This window comes from Bolinopsis microptera, chromosome 8, assembly GCF_026151205.1.
Source record: "Bolinopsis microptera isolate Bmic1 chromosome 8, MBARI_Bmic_1.0, whole genome shotgun sequence".
Lineage (NCBI taxonomy): Eukaryota > Metazoa > Ctenophora > Tentaculata > Lobata > Bolinopsidae > Bolinopsis > Bolinopsis microptera.
The window spans coordinates 16,585,208-16,602,963 of NC_087079.1; the positions used below are offsets into that span (position 1 = coordinate 16,585,208).

General features: G+C 38.5%; 2 protein-coding genes across 2 annotated transcripts; one reads left to right on the forward strand and one right to left on the reverse strand.

Annotated features, from left to right (window-relative positions):
* Window positions 1-11,766: 11,766 nt before the first annotated feature.
* On the forward strand, window positions 11,767-16,623 carry LOC134819406 (BOS complex subunit TMEM147-like). The gene is made up of 7 exons (XM_063829353.1): window positions 11,767-11,867; window positions 12,062-12,131; window positions 12,317-12,488; window positions 12,642-12,757; window positions 12,925-13,046; window positions 15,841-15,979; window positions 16,159-16,623. The coding sequence occupies exons 1-7, from the start codon at window positions 11,791-11,793 to the stop codon at window positions 16,165-16,167; spliced, it is 705 nt and encodes a 234-aa protein (XP_063685423.1). The 5' UTR covers window positions 11,767-11,790; the 3' UTR covers window positions 16,168-16,623.
* A 140-nt stretch (window positions 16,624-16,763) lies between these two features.
* Window positions 16,764-17,547, reverse strand: LOC134820206 (uncharacterized). The gene is made up of 2 exons (XM_063830429.1): window positions 17,418-17,547; window positions 16,764-17,237 (listed from the first exon to the last, which is right to left on the reverse strand). Exons 1-2 carry the CDS (start codon window positions 17,545-17,547, stop codon window positions 16,864-16,866), a joined length of 504 nt encoding a protein of 167 aa, XP_063686499.1. The 3' UTR covers window positions 16,764-16,863.
* Between the last annotated feature and the right edge of the window lie 209 nt (window positions 17,548-17,756).

Genomic DNA, 17,756 nt, shown 5'->3' on the forward strand with positions numbered 1-17,756 from the left:
GTCGTACTAGTCCAGCTCTATAAAAGCAGCTTACTCTCGCTGCCACTAATTATATGTCGAGGATAATAACATGTTGTAGCTTACTAACTGTCTCATTTACTGAGATGAAATTTAAAGGCCTGCGAAAGTTAACTTTTGGACATTAAGGATGGAAAGGATCCTCTTGAGAGGGAAGCTTTCCTCAATAAATACGTCCAAATAGGACAATTTTGACTTGGTATTGTAAGCATTAAACGCGATTGAGAATCTACACAAAAACCAACAGGATATTTTATTGTTTCGGGCTATCAGTTTTAAAAGCTAATATATCGAACAATGTGTGAACTGTGTCAAACGGATACAACCAGTAATTCTGAATTTCTTGTAAACTAAAACATAATATTGAGAACCTAATGAACAAAATGAACGTAAATGTGGACAATGAAAATTCCAAGTGGTCGGCGTGCGAAGGAATTATAATTTGATTACCGTTATATCACCGATCCCAATGACGTAGAATGGTAGCTCTGTTTAAAAGATTCGATACACGACTAAATTACAAGTAGCGTACTGAGTGGTGCCAGGAGCTCAGGAGCCAGGAGCTCAGGAGCCAGGAGCTCAGGAGCAACATAATAATAACCACCTCTCGTAATATGATATATCTTCAACATTCATTGCAACGTTAATTTAGCAAGGTCTCAGAAACTAACCATCATATTTTAATACCAACGATGTACCGTAGTTTAATGATGTACCTACACTTCAACGGAAGACAAAGGTAAAACAGGCGGCGGATATATATCTATAGATAAGTTCAAAGAAACACAAAAGTCACAACTACGCATTAAGTGATGGTTGTGATGGCCTAGCAAAAGCGGCAACTCACCAGTCGTGATATTCTGTGTAGTGTATAGTTGCTCGTCGCCAGATTGATTAATATGCAGGAGGTTGTCATGAGCACGTAGTTATCGCTGCTGCTGCTGCTGCGGTGGCGATGTTGGCAACCCTCCAAGTTATTTCGTTTAGTGGAATTATTGAAGTTTTTTTACAGTCGAGGAGGAGGGAACTAATGAACTATGGAAGTGAGACAGCTTGATTTGAAGTGTTACTGGGAGAATGAGAGGTATTGAGTAGTTAACAAGTTGAGCGGATATCTTGTTAATACGAATAAACTGGTAGAATTCTTGATTAAGTGATGCGAGAGGACTTGATGACGTGATTAAACATTGAGAATGATGATTAACGATTTGGCACTGCACCAACTATTAAACAGATTGGTCTGCAGAACTCACTAATTTAAGTAAACCACTATGTTAGAGAGAGGGGACCTGCACTTAATACATATTAAGTAATACGACCCCACTCTTTCAGATGACTGATGACAAAATAACCATGAGCTAGGTTCATGAAAGTGGCGTGAAAATAATCAGCAACAAACAAATCATCTCAAAAACATATCCACCCTAACAGAAGAAATCACTTCTATCACATCGTATAGGAATCATAGGAGGTTTTATTGATACACACAACACACTAAAATTATAAACATAACGCCAACAAGGCGACCAACACAGAGCCATACACAAAAGATGTGATTATCACAGATGTTGCAATAAACAATAGTTTGTTATATCATGTGACGTCAGACCAATGATAATCCAGTTGATAAATCGATATTTAAACTTCATGATTATATTATGACGACAATAAACTTTGTTTCTATTAGGTCGTCTCTAACAATGGTCTAGGTTTCTGTTTTATGGGCAGCTATTGGCTGAGGAGTAATAAGCAGGGCACATCATTGTCACCCTTCGCAAGTAGTGGAGTTATTTGATTTCCCATTCCAAAGATAATCGAAATTAAATTGGATTAGCAATGTCACAGATGTATCTGAAGATTAGCAGGTAGGGAGCCATTAATAACTAATTTTAGATTTGTTTGGAGAGGCGAATCATATACAGTTTAGGCTCTTGAAATCTACGATTAATAACTAATGTGCTTCAATGACTGGATTATTGGCAACTTTGTTTCTGTCTAGTTCTAATGTACCGTCACAATAGTGACTTTAAATATAATGATCAATCAATGACTAAAACTTGTTTCAAACCTACCAGTACCATTGAAATTATCGTAATTTAGATACAGTTAGTCACATTTATCATTTGTAGAACATATCCAGTATTACTGACTAACATGACATTTGATGTGGCATTAAGTAAAACAAAATTTACCGTAGACCTGTATTTTAAAGGCATTGTACCTTCATTTTGAGGTAAAACACTATATATTGGTAAACAATACCATATACATAAGCCAGGGGAACGACCTGGATTCCATTCTAAGAGAAGCATGTTTCTTATGAAAATTCCTGATGATTCCGTAAATACGACAACTACGGAAATGCTCTTTTTAGGTATTTTCTCTCTCTTTACGGTACAGTATCTTCTAAAGTTCCTTACATAATATACTGTAATACTGTGTAACTAGCACGAATATTTATTGCTGTAGAACACTTGACTTAATATATTTATCAATCCATTTAACAGTTAACTCCAAGAATTTTGAGTCTGAAATGTCAAATTATGTGCAATGGTGATCGATAATTGATATTATGATAGTTATAGGTGAACATAGGTTCAGTCTCTCTAATGTGAGGATATTAGCTATACCGTTGTCTTGTGAATGAAACAATAACATTTCATAAATGAAGTAAAATTACTTACCAAACACACAAACAATTCGTCTGTTAGTCGCATGAACTTTACTCTTCCTGATACCAGTTCCGACTTTGATGGCAACGCTTATCCGAGAGCTTCTAGTGGGTTTTTTTGCTTTCTTTAACGGTACTATCTCAGGAGTTTTATCACACTGTACATCGTTTTTAACCGGGTCTATCTTCTCCTTCGCCTTGCTTTGAAGACAGCCCATAACAACACATTCATGAACTTTGGGCTACATGTCTGAAACAATTGCAATCATTTGAAAGGATCTCAGTTTTATTTGCCATAGTTAACCACTTTAATGAGATACGCATATTTGATTATGGAATATTGGTATAGTAAAAATTATCCAATTAAACTTTAATTTCGAGGTGTTCAACATTCTATGGCAGAAAAAATAAGGTGTTTTATTCCTTAAACCTGATGATTGATTGCATGGGATATGACCAACTTTGATTTTCAATTTTAATTTGTGCATCTTTAACAGAACCACATTATTATTATTAAATCAAAATAGCAAATAATTTAACTTACTATCCGCCATCTCCTTTATGAATAATATACTCTTCATAAAAATTAATACGAATTCATGTCCGTTTATTTTATTCTTTTAACTGTCTTTTTAGATCTATTTTCGGTCTTTCATTGTGGGAGTTCCCAACATCATTGCGCTGGCACATACTATTGAACTGCTAGAGGAAGTGTTAGATCCCAGAGAAGCCCCCACCCGCTTAACTACTTTATCTCAGTAGCAGCAAGAGCCCTGGTTTCTGGTCATATTGAGTACATATTCCCTATGTGCCCTTACACCTTAGCTTCGTACTGCTGATAACACCCTATCAGCTCTGTGCAAAGCAAAGGGCATACAATGCCATTCCTTTGATGTACCCAATTTAAGAGAACTCGTATCAGGGCCGTAATTCCGAATTGGTAGGTAGTAGATTTTAAAATAAAGAATTAAAAAAAGGGGGGACCCCCAACCCATGTAGCTGAGACACGTCACAGCAAGTAGACCAAAGTGGCTCTTGCTTGTGAAACGTGTATCAACTACCCGCCGAGGCGGTGGGTTGGGAGTCCCCCCTGGGATCATTTCGTCCGTAAAGACCTCATAGCTTGTCTTCTGAGGTATGAGATTGAAGGAGTGCTATGAGTGTGCTTCGTAGCAGATCTTCGTAGGTAGTAGATACCCAAGGTATCATTGGACACCAGGAAGCTTCGAAGTTAGGAGTCAAGACCTGTTTAAGCCATGAATCCAAGAGTGGTGCACTAAGGACTTTTATGCAATCAATATTATCTCCTTCTATTCAGTCAACTCAACCGCATAATCGGGAAATCTATGAGTAATTTTTAAATGATGATAGACCCTGTCAAAACGTTTGTAAACTTTTAACGGTACCCTGCAGTTTATTGTAATCTATAGTTAGTTAATATAGACGCCACGATAGTCTATGTAATAAACGCCATGTTTTGGCACAGAATTTTTTGTTTCCGACGCGATTTTAATAAATTTTGTACCAAAAGTTGCCTTTAAGTATGAATAATGCAAGTCTATCGTGCAGCAAGATAAGGTCGAGCTTTATGTGGGCCTCCTATTCATTGCAAGTGTGTAAAAGGACAAAAATGAGTAATTTATTAAAATGCCTATAACTCCTAAAATATCAAATATTTTGAAATAATTTTTAAATTATCATAATTAGATGATCATGATCAGACGCAAAAATTCACACAAGTTAACAAATTTTAAAAATAATATTCTTTCAAATTAATCCTTTAAATCTTAAAATTATATTAGTACTATATCAAAAGTTTTGTTTTGCTGAGCTGAGCTGCACTGATTACGACTTTGCTTCATAAAATTTAATTTAAAACAACGGATACTGTAGAAGTTATAGACCAAAAACTAAAAATTTGCGTTTTATTCGCATTTTAGACAAAAAATCAAAGCAAAATCAGAAAACAAAATTTGTGCTACGTACCTACAACTTAACGCGCTTATGACTACCATGCAACAACACAAATTAATTTTTTAAAACTCACGATGTCAATCCTTTGCAGCTCAGCGTCACAACGGTGCATCTCGCCGATCTGGTTGCGAGAAACATTATTTGATGCGCGGCTCGGCCCAGTAGTGCATCACGCTACCATGCGTTACTGTGCCGCGCGCCGCACACTCAATTATGCTTCTCGCTAGATTGGCAAAATGCGCTACTGTGCCTTGCCGAGCTGCGATGAATTGACATCGTCAATTAAATATTTTATCCACTTTTAGTGCTACAACTTTTATATATTAGTACTACTCACAATCTTTGGGTGAAGCAAATATAATAATGCGCGCCGTGGACAGTGAATGGACAAAATTGGGATTTAAATGTTAAATAACAAATATATCAAAAATATTTCTCGCGCCGCGCGCATTTTCACCACTCTTCATCCTCTCTGTGAATCAAGCGCTGTTGGAACTTTCCTGATACCTTGCCAATCCGTGTTAACATTTGTTTAATGATAAATTGGAATTATCTTAAATAACTTGCAATGCAGTGGAACAAATTTATTTTGTTTTGTTGATGGGTTTAACATCTCATTTGTTGATCGAGTTGAAATAACTGCATTATGCCACTGTGTTGCTACCGATATAGCAGTACTGTTGTTAACAGTGTCTCCAAGAATCCAAATCTTTTGGCTGGGTCACCCCTCTTAAAACTCTTAAACAACGGATTACCTGATTATATTAAGTTAAGACAATTTTACCAATTTACCTAGATACAAATTATGTGGCAGAATGACGGATCCAATTGGCTAGTATAGTAATTACATTCCTGAATTCTTCAAATCCTGTCACCATACCTCAAGTTCTTAGATATGGTAATGTTTGCACTAGATTGGATATCTTTACCTCCCATCTTCACAAGATATTCAAAATTCTTGAGTCACACCTAAGATTTGGAATATCGGTATGGGGTGGGTCGAGTAATAATATGCTTCAACCTATCTTCATCACTCAGAAAAAATGTATCAGAATACTATTTGGTGACCTTGAAGCATATCTAGATAAATTTAGAACATGTGCCAGAACACGTTGTATAGATGAACAAATCCTAGGAAGAGAATTCTTTGAAAAAGAGCATACAAAGCCGTTGTTTAACAAGAACGGCCTTCTTACCGTCCACAACCTGTACAAATACACATGTCTATTAGAACTGTTCAAAATTGTCAGATTAGAATCTCCAATCTCACTCCTATCTTTACTCCACAGATCACCATCACAAAGACGTTCAGACCAGTTCATCACCCCGAACCCATCCTCCTCTTTCATTTATCAATCAACAAAAATGTGGAACGACTGTCGAAAAATTGACAGTTTGATAAGCTTTACTAAGTCAACGAACTTAGTTAAAGTAACACTGAAAAGTGAGTTACTCAAGATACAGTCCAGGTACGAAGAATTAGAATGGACAGAATTAAACTTTGATAAGAATGAGCTTGTATTTTAAAACAGAGTCCTTTGACTTTATTATTTTGAAATTGAAGAATCGTCTGGCCATAACTCATTTCGTTCGCATTACAGATTCACATTCACTTTCATTTTCACTATCACGCACAGTACAGGGTCATACCTCAATACCAAATTATTATAGGGCACAAGAACAAATTTGTTTACAATTATCAAAATTTGTTGAGCCCAGCAGCTTACTTCCTATCCTCTCTTCCCCCGTCGTCTGGAGCGTGTGATTTTTGTTGATATCCGAGCTCTTGTTTTTATCTTTTGGTTAACTTTCTGTGATTGGACTCGGTATTTTCGTCCCCGCCGAGTGGGACGATGCTTGCTCGCCAGTTAAGCTATACTTTAGATGACACTAATTTCTACAAACCACAAAATATTAAATATAAAATGTGTCCAGTATGGCGCAAATGCATAATTTGATAATTTCTCGACGCTGTCGTCGGGGTGAGAGTTATCTGAACCAACTGCATGCCCCTACGATTGCGTCACCACTGGTGAGCAAGCATTTGTTTGTTGTTTAGTTGTGTTGGAAGGGAACATTACTTGATTAATTCATCCATTAGGATTTTAATAACGATGAGCTAAGATATACCGTTCATCTTAGACTATTGGATCAATCTTATTATATGATTAGATTTTATAAACGAACCTGGCATACAAAAGATTGTAATGCGGAGGTTGGCTGGCTCTTCTATAATAAATACGACACTCCAACTTACAGAATGCTTGCTAGAGATAAAACAAAATATTATCAGACTATACATGCAGCATGAGTAACTGGTGGATAAGCCTTCGGTAAAAACGGATCCGGAAAAGTCAATGCGGCACTCGGGTCCTTGGTATTGTCGTCGGTATATTGTCCATTATTTACGTTCTGCTTTCATAGTTCAAACAATAGTGAGCTCTAAATATACAGCTTTAAACCGATTAAGTATGAATGAATGAAATACCTGACAATCCGCACTCCTATAATTCAAAAGCATGAGTAACTCGTAGTGATGTACGATTTCTAGAAAGTTTAAATTAAATTTGGCGCTCACAGGTCCTCGTGATCATGTGATCGCCACATAATGTTCTGTAAATGCGCAGGGCACCTTCAAGCTTAAATTATTCACCATACTGAGGCAGTCAACCAACGCGCGGCTTTATTTTTATGATATGATATGTTTTGATTGTTATTAATAAATACCAAAATTTAAATTTGTTTTACTAAATTTGTTTTACTTCTAATTGATAGAGGATATAGCCGTGATAGACTGATTTAAGGTATTAAACGTTGTCTGAGGAAATATAATAACGTTTTCAGGAAGTTCGGTATTCTAGATGACCATAACAATATTAAAGAACTCCCCTGATATCTTTTGATTTTATTGAAAACGGGTACTTACTCTGCTAAACTGAAAAAATTCTGAAACTTAGGTGAATAAGTGTACAACGTGCTAAACCGAAGTTCAGACTGACCAGTGAAAATGGGCGAGCGTACCAAGTGTCATTTTAATTAGATGTTTTAGTCAGTGATTTATTATTGAAGCTTGTAATTACAATAACTAATGCTCCTGTAAATACTTTAATTAATTGTTTGTTCCGTTATTCTTTTTCCTTCCTCTTTTCCTTGTCATCCCCTTTAGTTTTAAGATTCTTGCTATAAATGGCTACAGCTAACACTATTAATGCTAAGTACCAAACAACAAGTGGGAGGTGGATCGTTGGTATACCGCGCCGTTAAATCGATTTAACACCGCAATTCCAGTCGCAAGCCTGGGACCACTACTAGCATTGTCACAACATCTACAAAGCTGCCATATAGCCTGACTGACAATTTTCTCGACTGACTGACAATGTTTCTTCTTTTCCCCATTTAGAATACAAAGATTAGTACATTTTAGCTTATGATTAATATTATATTTTTACCTATAGTTTACCTAGATTAAGCCCTAAGAATATTCTCAATCTTTTGACGGGGCCCACCTTATTTAACCCTCAACTACGGTTTTCCGATAATTCTCTGAGACATTACTGTAATGTGAAACTTTGCACAGATGAAACTAATCCTTAGCTGGGTGGGGCTGACTCACATTCCTATCTAGATGAAGTGTTAACAAAAAGCAGCACACAAAAAGCATTCATTAGAAGAGTCGAATTTCTTTGGGGTCAAAATGATGCTCTCCAGGATTTATCCAACTAAACTAGAAAGATCATAAAATAAAGACTCTGCAAACATCTCAGAGAAATAACACCACCGTAAAGATTAAAGAGGGAGGATCCTGGACCCCGAAATCCACCACTTTTCTGTACTTTCAGAGGTACCAATGTGGCAGGAAACCAGGGCTCATGCTGCCGCTGAGCTAAAGCAGTAGAGGGGATGGCGGCTTCTCTAGGATCTAACACGTCCTGAAGCAGACCAACACTATGTCCCAACGCACTGGTGTTGGGATGTCTGCCCCCGGTGCCTGTCCGGGTCAATAAAGCAGTCAAGCATCATGTATGTTATGTTGAGCATTCTCAACCAACAAATGTGGGAACTCCCACAAAACACCAAAACAGATCTAAAGAGACACTTAACAACATTGGAAAAATAGACTGCAATTTGTTTATATAATTTATAAAGCGTATATTATTGCCCACGTTAAGGGGCCTGTTAATAATTTATTAAATTATTAGCTATTTTAGATTTAATAATAATAATAATAATCCTTAGCTATCTCCCTAGACTAGGTAACACTGGGATTCGAACCCTAGAACTTCAGTACAGAAGCTGGAAGCTCTAACTAATCGGCCACGTAGCCATTTGTACGATCAGACGTTAAAAATCAAAAAGAAGAAACATGGAAATATTTAAGGTGCATAAAAACGATTGTGACATTACTTAGGATTATCCAAATTTGATACCAATGTCCATTTGAGCACGAACACTTACAATTCTATTCATTTTAACATTTTCTGCTGCTCCTACCGTAGCGAAAAGTTTCTGTGAGAGGGATAACGAAAGCGAGACCCTTTTTTTTCAATGATACAAGAAATTTAATTTTAGCACATTTTACAGAATAAAAAGATGTACAACAATTCATAAAATATAATGCCCATTTGGTGTATGACTTTTTGTCCTTGACTGCTAGTTTGGTTTTGGAAGGACAGGTAACTAACGGGGCAAGGAATGCGCATGCCTGAAAGCTTTTGCACACACCGAAACGCTAGTTCAGTTAGGTTTTTAGAGACAAGGCTCATATTAGGACTACTTTACATGTGTGCCAAAGGCAGTTTGTGTTGTGCAGATAAGTGAAAATTTCTATTAATAGGACAAACAACTATCCAGACTATCACATCCACTTGCATGGGACTTGAGCAGATAACTTAAGAAGACAATCTACTAGACCTTGCATTCTGTATGTCATGAAGGGAGAGTACTGAGTGCTTTTGTTAGCCATTTGTATTCCTCAGCAATAAGAGCCTTAGGGGGAGTTCCATCCCAATCTTACAGATCTTACAGGGCTCATGCTGCCGCTGAGCTAAAGCAGTAGAGGGGATGGCGGCTTCTCTGGGATATAACACATCCTGAATCAGACCAACACTATGTCCCAACGCACTGCAACTGGTGTTGGGATGTCTGCCCCCGGTGCCTGCCCGGGTCAATAAAGCAGTCAAGCATCATGATGTTAAAACTTTTTTTCTTTTTTTTTGGGTTGGGGCACCCACTTTACCTTCCTCTCGGAAGGCTACGTCCGTCTGGTGACTAACGTCTATTGGGGTCCCTCCGGTTGTAGGTGTCACAGGGTACGGGCACTCGGCATGGGCTAGTGCTCCTTACCCTCCGGAGGATAAAGCCTGGTGAGCGACGTTTCCCCGAAGGAAAACTGTCATAATGCTCGTTCTCGGGAGAGCACCACCCATGCCTAGGTGATCTCCCGGGCGCTCTTTTAGAACAGGCTGCCCCCTGTCTTTTCTAGTGAGCTGACAGGAACCTACAGGGCATACCTGAGCATCTAGTATCTCTTGCCCAAATCTACGATTTCTTTTATTTGCGCGCGTCTTTGCGTCGTGCGCGCGCGGTATAATGTTGACAATAAGAACCTACCAAGCAAATTTGTGTTTTGTGAAGACCCTTTTTTGTTTAATTTGAAATTTTGGGCCGCGTGTGACTTTTCTTTGTTTGTGTGTTTGTGTTGCTTCCGTTTACCAGAGTTTTTCTGGGTGCTAATTATCCACTAGCTGGAAAAGGAGTAAGTGCTAGATATCCACTAGCTGGAAAATAACTAATTGCTAGATATCCACTAGCTGGAGCGGCCCGGGGGGCGGCGTGTGAGTGAGTGGGGGTGGGTTCGCCTGGAAATGAGACTGGTGTGATCTGATCCAGTCAGTATGGTACACTGTTGCCAGCTGACTCACCAGCAACAATGCAAGTCCAAGAAGAAAGAAGGAGAGACACTGTCCGTTATCTGGGTGAGCCACCACCGACCGTGCTCCCACTTCTGTGGGGCTGAGGGTGTTGGCTCCAAGAACCAGCCGTGAGCGAACAGCGCCTGACCCCCTCTATGGTTAACTTGAGAATAACAGGACTATGCCTTTCTCCAGGCCAATCCGTTCAGTAACCAGCTGACCCAGCATCACCTTTGGTGGAAGATGTGGTTCGGATTGGACTTCGCTAGGATTTGTCAGTTCTTCTGTAGACACTAATGCTCCCTCGAGGAAAGACATGAGCCCCGGCGAAACTGACCAAAAACGTGGCAGGGATTCTCACCCTCCAATGTTAAAACGTTGAGCATTCTCAACCAGCAGATGTGGGAACTCCCACGAAGGACCGAAACAGATCTAAATAGACAATTAGCAAAATCGGAAAAGTAGACTCGAATTTGTTTATATAATTTATAAACCGTATGTTATTGCCCACGTTAAGGGGCCTGTTAATAATTGATTAAATTATTAGCTATTTTAGATTTAATAATAATCTTACAGATCGATGAGATTGAGAGTTATCAATTGTCCTCATGTTAGCTCATTCTGTCATGAGAGTGACAAACTGTGGATCAGATATATTTAGATCCCTGCACGGAGTTTCTTTACCACTTCATCTATATGATTTCCAGTATATTAAAGATTTCCAGTATATTAAAGTAAGATAACCATTTCCGAACAGCAGAATTCACAACTCTGATTTCTGTCCTTTCATTACTTCTATCCAATAGAATCACTTCCAAGGTTTTGGGAGCTCCAACATGATGTAATTCGTTAGCAAATATTCTCTTCACAATTTAAAATAAACTTCAAATTTTACTTGACAATTGAACCATCAACCTTTTCTATGTAAACCTTCTTGTTCATACTCATTTCATACGTAATTGGATCAGATAATGATTTTAGGGATAATATCCGGTAGTAGAGACAAGGTAGGACAAGTGAAACTACTGTTTAGGAGGAAACGCGAGCTTTCAGTGTGCTACACTTTCATCAGGCTCAAATTATTTGTTATATAGTAGTGTTGAAAGTATTAAAAATAATTGGATCACTTTGCTTAATTACTTGCCAAAAGAAATGCTATATCTAATTTCTTGAGAACATTGTTTTAATCTTTAACCTTCTTTTAGGGGATTAGCAATGACCCTGTTCCATTTTGGTAACTGCTTTGCTCTGGCATATTTCCCCTACCTCATAGTGTACAAGAACTCTAAACTGTGAGTATAAATTAGATTATACTCAATCTGTTAACTATTTACTTAGATTACTTAATCTGTTGCTAATTTATTTAATCGAAAATTAAGATTATTCAATTATCATAATTAGTTTAGCTTGAATTCTACACACAATTTACTATCTTCAGTGTTCCAATATATTCCTTGATTTTATACAAATAAATTTTGTATTTCAGATCAGAGTACAGTTCGTTTTGGCCATGTGTGAAAGCCGGAGGTGTATACTGTTTGACACAGCTATGCAAGGTGAGAATGTCTTGCTAATCTAGCTCTGCTCACCTCTTGGGTTAATATCGGATATCTTTCCTTAAATGTCTGTGTAGAGCTACTTAGTTTTAAAATATCTGCAGGGGAGCCTGTGTATTTTATTATATTAAAAAAACATACATATGTAAATTTATTGAAGTTTGTACTCATTTTTCTGTATGCAGATGATAATCCTGGCAACATTCTTCCCCACCTACGAAGTACCAGTGGGGAAGATTGACCTTCACGGAGAGCTCATGAAGGGAGCAGTGGAGCTGTTTGATCTTATCGGACTCTTCGTCATTATATCTCAACAGATTGGGAGAGGTGATCTCAAAATATTGGTCGCTGGAGTCGGTACGTTCTTGAACTTTTGTTAACTTAAAGATATTAAAAACATTATAAGATTTAACGTAGAGCCTTCGTTGCATTAGTATTCATAACCCACTTATGGAACCAAAAGATTCCCCCTTTGCTTGACACAAGATCTAACATTGTTCTTGTCACCAGGATGGGCCATGGCTGAGCTGATCAGCATGAGGCTCCTTCCTCTTTGGGTCGGAGCACGCGGTATCGAATTCAGCTGGAAGTATATCCAACTTAGTTTCGAGGCTAACATCAGCTTGGTTCGTTTTATTTTCTTTACTTTTTTTCTGTTGAATATATGTAATAAACTTCTCTGTTGATTTGCTTTTGTGTCATTCGGATTTAATCAACTGTTAAAAGTATCAACAAGATAAATTGTATCAACGAGATAAGTGCTACTCGAATTTACAGTTCTTTTCTCTACCAGGCTCATCACATAATAATGGCGATGTTGATTTGGATGTGGACGAGGAACAACATAGAGAAGTCTGTGCTCCCCCTGATAATATCCCTGCTTCTCCTCTGCAGCTCCAAACAAACCCTCCTTGAGTAAGTTTTGACCTTCGCGTTAAGCTGCTTTATGTTCGCGAATATCAGCCGAACAAGATGTACGGTCAAGCCATTGAGAAACTAGTCTGTACAGTGAAACTTCAAATTTCAAATCCGCATTTGTAATTGTATCGGATCAATTTTTACCAGAGCAACAAATTTCTAATCGCGCAATATTATATAATTCAATATGGAAAATTGTTGTACAACTTTAAGTGGTTGTATTTAATTTTAGGACAAATAAAGCTACAAATTCGGGTCTTATCTCGGAAAGTGATAAGGAAGTTTCGAAAATATTTTTTTGGTTTTATGGGATATATCTCTTTTTTTGTGTTTTTTGAGATATACATCCGTGTTTTTCGCTTTTTTTAACGTTTTGTGATAATACAATAATATAATATAAATACAATTAAAAATGATATAGTAGATGAAATGCTAGTGTTTGATCAGCTGTTTTTCTTGATCCATCTTCGTTTTGGGAGTCCTCGTCCTACAACACGGCCGCCCTTCATTCATGGAGTCTGCTTTGTTTCTGGTCTCCGACGTGAGAGTATGATCCAATTCTAGACAGGAATAGTCTTGGTAGTCCTCGATCTTGTCTATTTTTTCTAGACTTTGCGAACTTCATCTCTTCACCATACTGTTGGGTGCATGCTTATAAGCGGGATAAAGCTAGAATTAGTCCCACTGAAAAGATCTTCGAAATGAGTCCAAGATGGTTCCGATTGTCTTAAATCTTTTTTCCTCCTACCGTTCGAAGGTAATGAAAACGTAGGCTTTACCGGGGTACGTGTTTCACCTTGGGACGACCAATTGCAATCGTTATAATCAATTTGTTCGTCATCTTCGACACTCCCGGGAAGAGCCACTAGATTGACGTATGATATTATGTCGTCGTCAGACGCTGAAGGTGATTCATGCATGAGGAATATGGGCTGTATCCAGATATCCTCAACTGGAGTCTCGTAGACAGAATTCCAGTTTGATAACGATAAGAGAATCATTTTGGTTTTTGAAGTATTCTTCGTAGATTGTCCTTTTCCGTCCTGGAGTACAGAGAGGAGACGGTAATGAATGTTGCTTTGACTAGAATCAGGAACAAGCAGGCGTGTATGACTCTCCAACACTTGTTGACAAGCCCCAAGACAAGTGAGTGAGAGTCGGTTAAGGTACCAAACGCGATTAACTGAATGAGTGCTTTTCTGAGTCTTTGATATTGTAGGATGCAGAGTTCTGCTCCTTTCTCAAATTTGTCAGATGATAGTAACTTCAAATTCTTCAAGATCGTCTTTCCGTTAGTCATAACGGTGTATGCAGTAGTCGGTAAGACCGAACTTTCCATCACACAGAAAATTGTTAAACATTTAATATTATCGTGCAAACTAGCAAACTGAGTGGAGACTCTCACTTCGTCACCAACTATCAAACTAAACTAGCAAACTACTTAAAGTAGAGAGTTAGAGTGCAGACGTCCGTAGGATTTGAAAAGCCACTGCTGCGATGTTATCTTGTAAAGTGACACTATGTTCAGAAAGTTGCCCCACCTGTCTCAAATAATCCGGATTCACTAACTTAACGTAACGCGCAAAAACTTAATATTATCAAAAGGTCTGGAGCGCACGCATTTTCGGACTAATTGATGTGACTATTCTTTCACGCGCTCTGGACTAGAATCCACTAGTCACTATCCACACAGCTAACACTATTAATGCTAAGTACCAAACAACAAGTGGGAGGTGGATCGTTGGTACCATTAAATCGATTTAACACCGCAATTCCAGTCGCAAGCCTGGGACCACTACTAGCATAGTTACAACATCTACAAAGCTGCCATATAGCCTGACTGACAATTTTCTCGACTGACTGACAATGTTTCTTCTTTTTCCCCATTTAGAATACAAAGATTAGTACATTTTAGCTTATGATTAATATTATATTTTTACCTATAGTTTACTTAGATTTCCTTGAATAACTCGCATATGGCATATTTATTGTCAAAAATTGCACAAACATCTTATGAATTAGAGTTATAGGGTTTGCTCAAATTCCCAGTAAGATCTGTGCAATTTTTCGGATCATATAATTTCAAGGCAGGCCTAAACAGTGGCGAAACTTTGCTTGTTGGCGCCCCCCCGCTGAGTGACGAAAAGCGCCCCCCTAAAATTTTTTGTCCCTAAAAAAAAAAGAAAAAATAAAAAAGGTCGGGTACTTTTTTTCTCGCCCCCCTACAGCTTTTTGCGCCCCCTGAAGCAAAAAAGGGTACCCCAAATATTTTTTTCGCGTCGGCCGAACGCTAAATTGGACAGGGAAATACACAAACAAGGCGTTTTTTCAGTGAAAGGGCCTAAAATTCAGGAAAATTGCGCCCCCCTTATACGGCGCCCCCCCCCCCCCCCCCCCCCCCCCCCCCCCCCCGCACAGCGGGGTCTGCGGGGCCCTAAGTTACGCCACTGGGCCTAAATGGTTAATGGGCCAAATTATGAACTTTCACCTACATAATGTGTAGATGGCCTGCGCGATCATCACGTTCCTGCAATTCTTGTAATCCTAACTGTTCCCATTCTCAGACTGCTAGGTACACTGTTCCTGTAACTTTAGTAATCCTAACTATTCCCATTCTCAGACTGCTAGGTACACTGTTCCACGTAACTTTAGTAATCCTAACTGTTCCCATTCTCAGACTGCTAGGTACACTGTTCCACGTAACTTTAGTAATCCTAACTATTCCCATTCTCAGACTGCTAGGTACACTGTTCCACGTAACTTTAGTAATCCTAACTATTCCCATTCTCAGACTGCTAGGTACACTGTTCCACGTGTCCTCGTTTGGTATACTCTCCATTAACGTGCTGGTAACAATGCTGGTCGGGCTAGTCGCTACCCATCTTTACATTAACCTCTGTATCCAGGACAACTCCTGGGGCAACCCCAAGGTACCGTTACTTCTCTTATTTTATTTCCACGTATTATTTCCACGTTCTTACTAATTATTTTGTTGAGCAAATTTTGTCTATTTTCTTTAGGCTGTTTTTTAAATTCACAGCACTGTGCCGGTGTCTAGCAAATAAGAACAATATGATATAACAGCATTTGATCATTTCCTTTATTTCAGTATCATTAAACTCCCACACTAAGTTCCTGCAAAGTGACTCCCTGAACACGTCCACAACGGGATTCCAGTATTGGGAAGACAAGTTATATGAGTTTCCGGGATTTGTAACACCTTGAGATTTCACTATCGAAATTCTATTATTATTAGGGATCGTTCATATATTCACATATCTGTAAGCCATATTTTGAACTTTCAGACCCCATGCTCCCCCGTCTTGACACGTAGCTACTGACGCAGAAATTACACTAGCGCAAGCTTTTCTCCCTAGGCGTAATATGTGAACGGTCCTTTGGTGCAATAATCGAATATTTTCTTGGACGTGGTATGTTTATTTTCAACTCCATTTACTTTTATTTTAAGGTTTAAACTTTGAGTATCTATTATGTATGTTGTATACTGTTTTCGAACGCATTTATTTTGTTGTTTGCTGATAAAATTGATGAATCTACATTCTCATTATATTTTAAGGGGTAGTTTAGAACTTAGAATAGAATAGAATGGAATCAAATTTTACACAGCTGAACACAATTGCGACACAATAGATAATCTCCGTTGTTGTCTCAACGAGTACAGTGAGTACAAGCAACACGCCCATTATATTTACCAACAACTGAGCAATTATTGCCAAAAATCAAACACATGTCCAAAATTAATAGATTAAAAACGACAATCCCAAAAAAAGGGTATCCTACGATCAAAACTACTTCAGTTACAGTTGTAGACCATAAGCAGACTCGTAAGATGTATTTTATACTTAATAAAGCTAGACATGATATCCTCTACATTGTTCAGCTGAGAAACTGGCCTAGTGCCAGCCCCGCACATAGCACGTTCTAGCGCTCTAAGTTTATGAAGGGTCTGACCCGCATGGACCACCAGTCTCACCCTCTCTGGCAGGGTCACGTGCAAGTTGAAGACCTGAGCAGCAGCGGATTGGTTGTCCAGTATGGTCTCAGCGAACCTGGAGCCCTCTGTTAACAGTTCCTCTAGATCTGGAGCAGCTATTGTCAGTAGATGTTCAGTTAGTTCTTTGTAGTTGAGATATCTTTGGAAGCTATTCTGGACTCTTGCTAGTAAACCTGTGGTTATAGGGATTTACTTAAATATATATAACTTATAGAGTTGTTCATATTCCTATGCTCTTTCCAATGATTTATGAGATGGCACAATAAGTTTATCACAGGACAACTCCGAGTGAGTGGAGATCGTAGGGCTACCAATGGCAATAGGCAATTTACCCCGCCGATAAGAAAACTTACCGCCGATATGTCTCTGCTCTGCGTTGAGTTCGTGCAGGAAGGTAAGTTTCTGTTCGTTGGAGCAACTGCAAGCCTCGATGTAGGCTACTTTAATCGCTAAAAGAAGGGTAAATGTCCATACCCGCACCATTAAATACTGGATACTAGCCCCGACTAATAATATTAATTAGACTTAGAGACCAGTTATAGAAAATAAGGGGTAATAATATAATGAAAGCCGTCGAGCTGGCTGCATATATTTATAACCAAAATTAGAAACTTAAAACCATAACATTATAGTAATACTCAGCGTTTAAACTAACGAATGCAGAATGGGATTCAAGGAAGCGTGTCATGTGC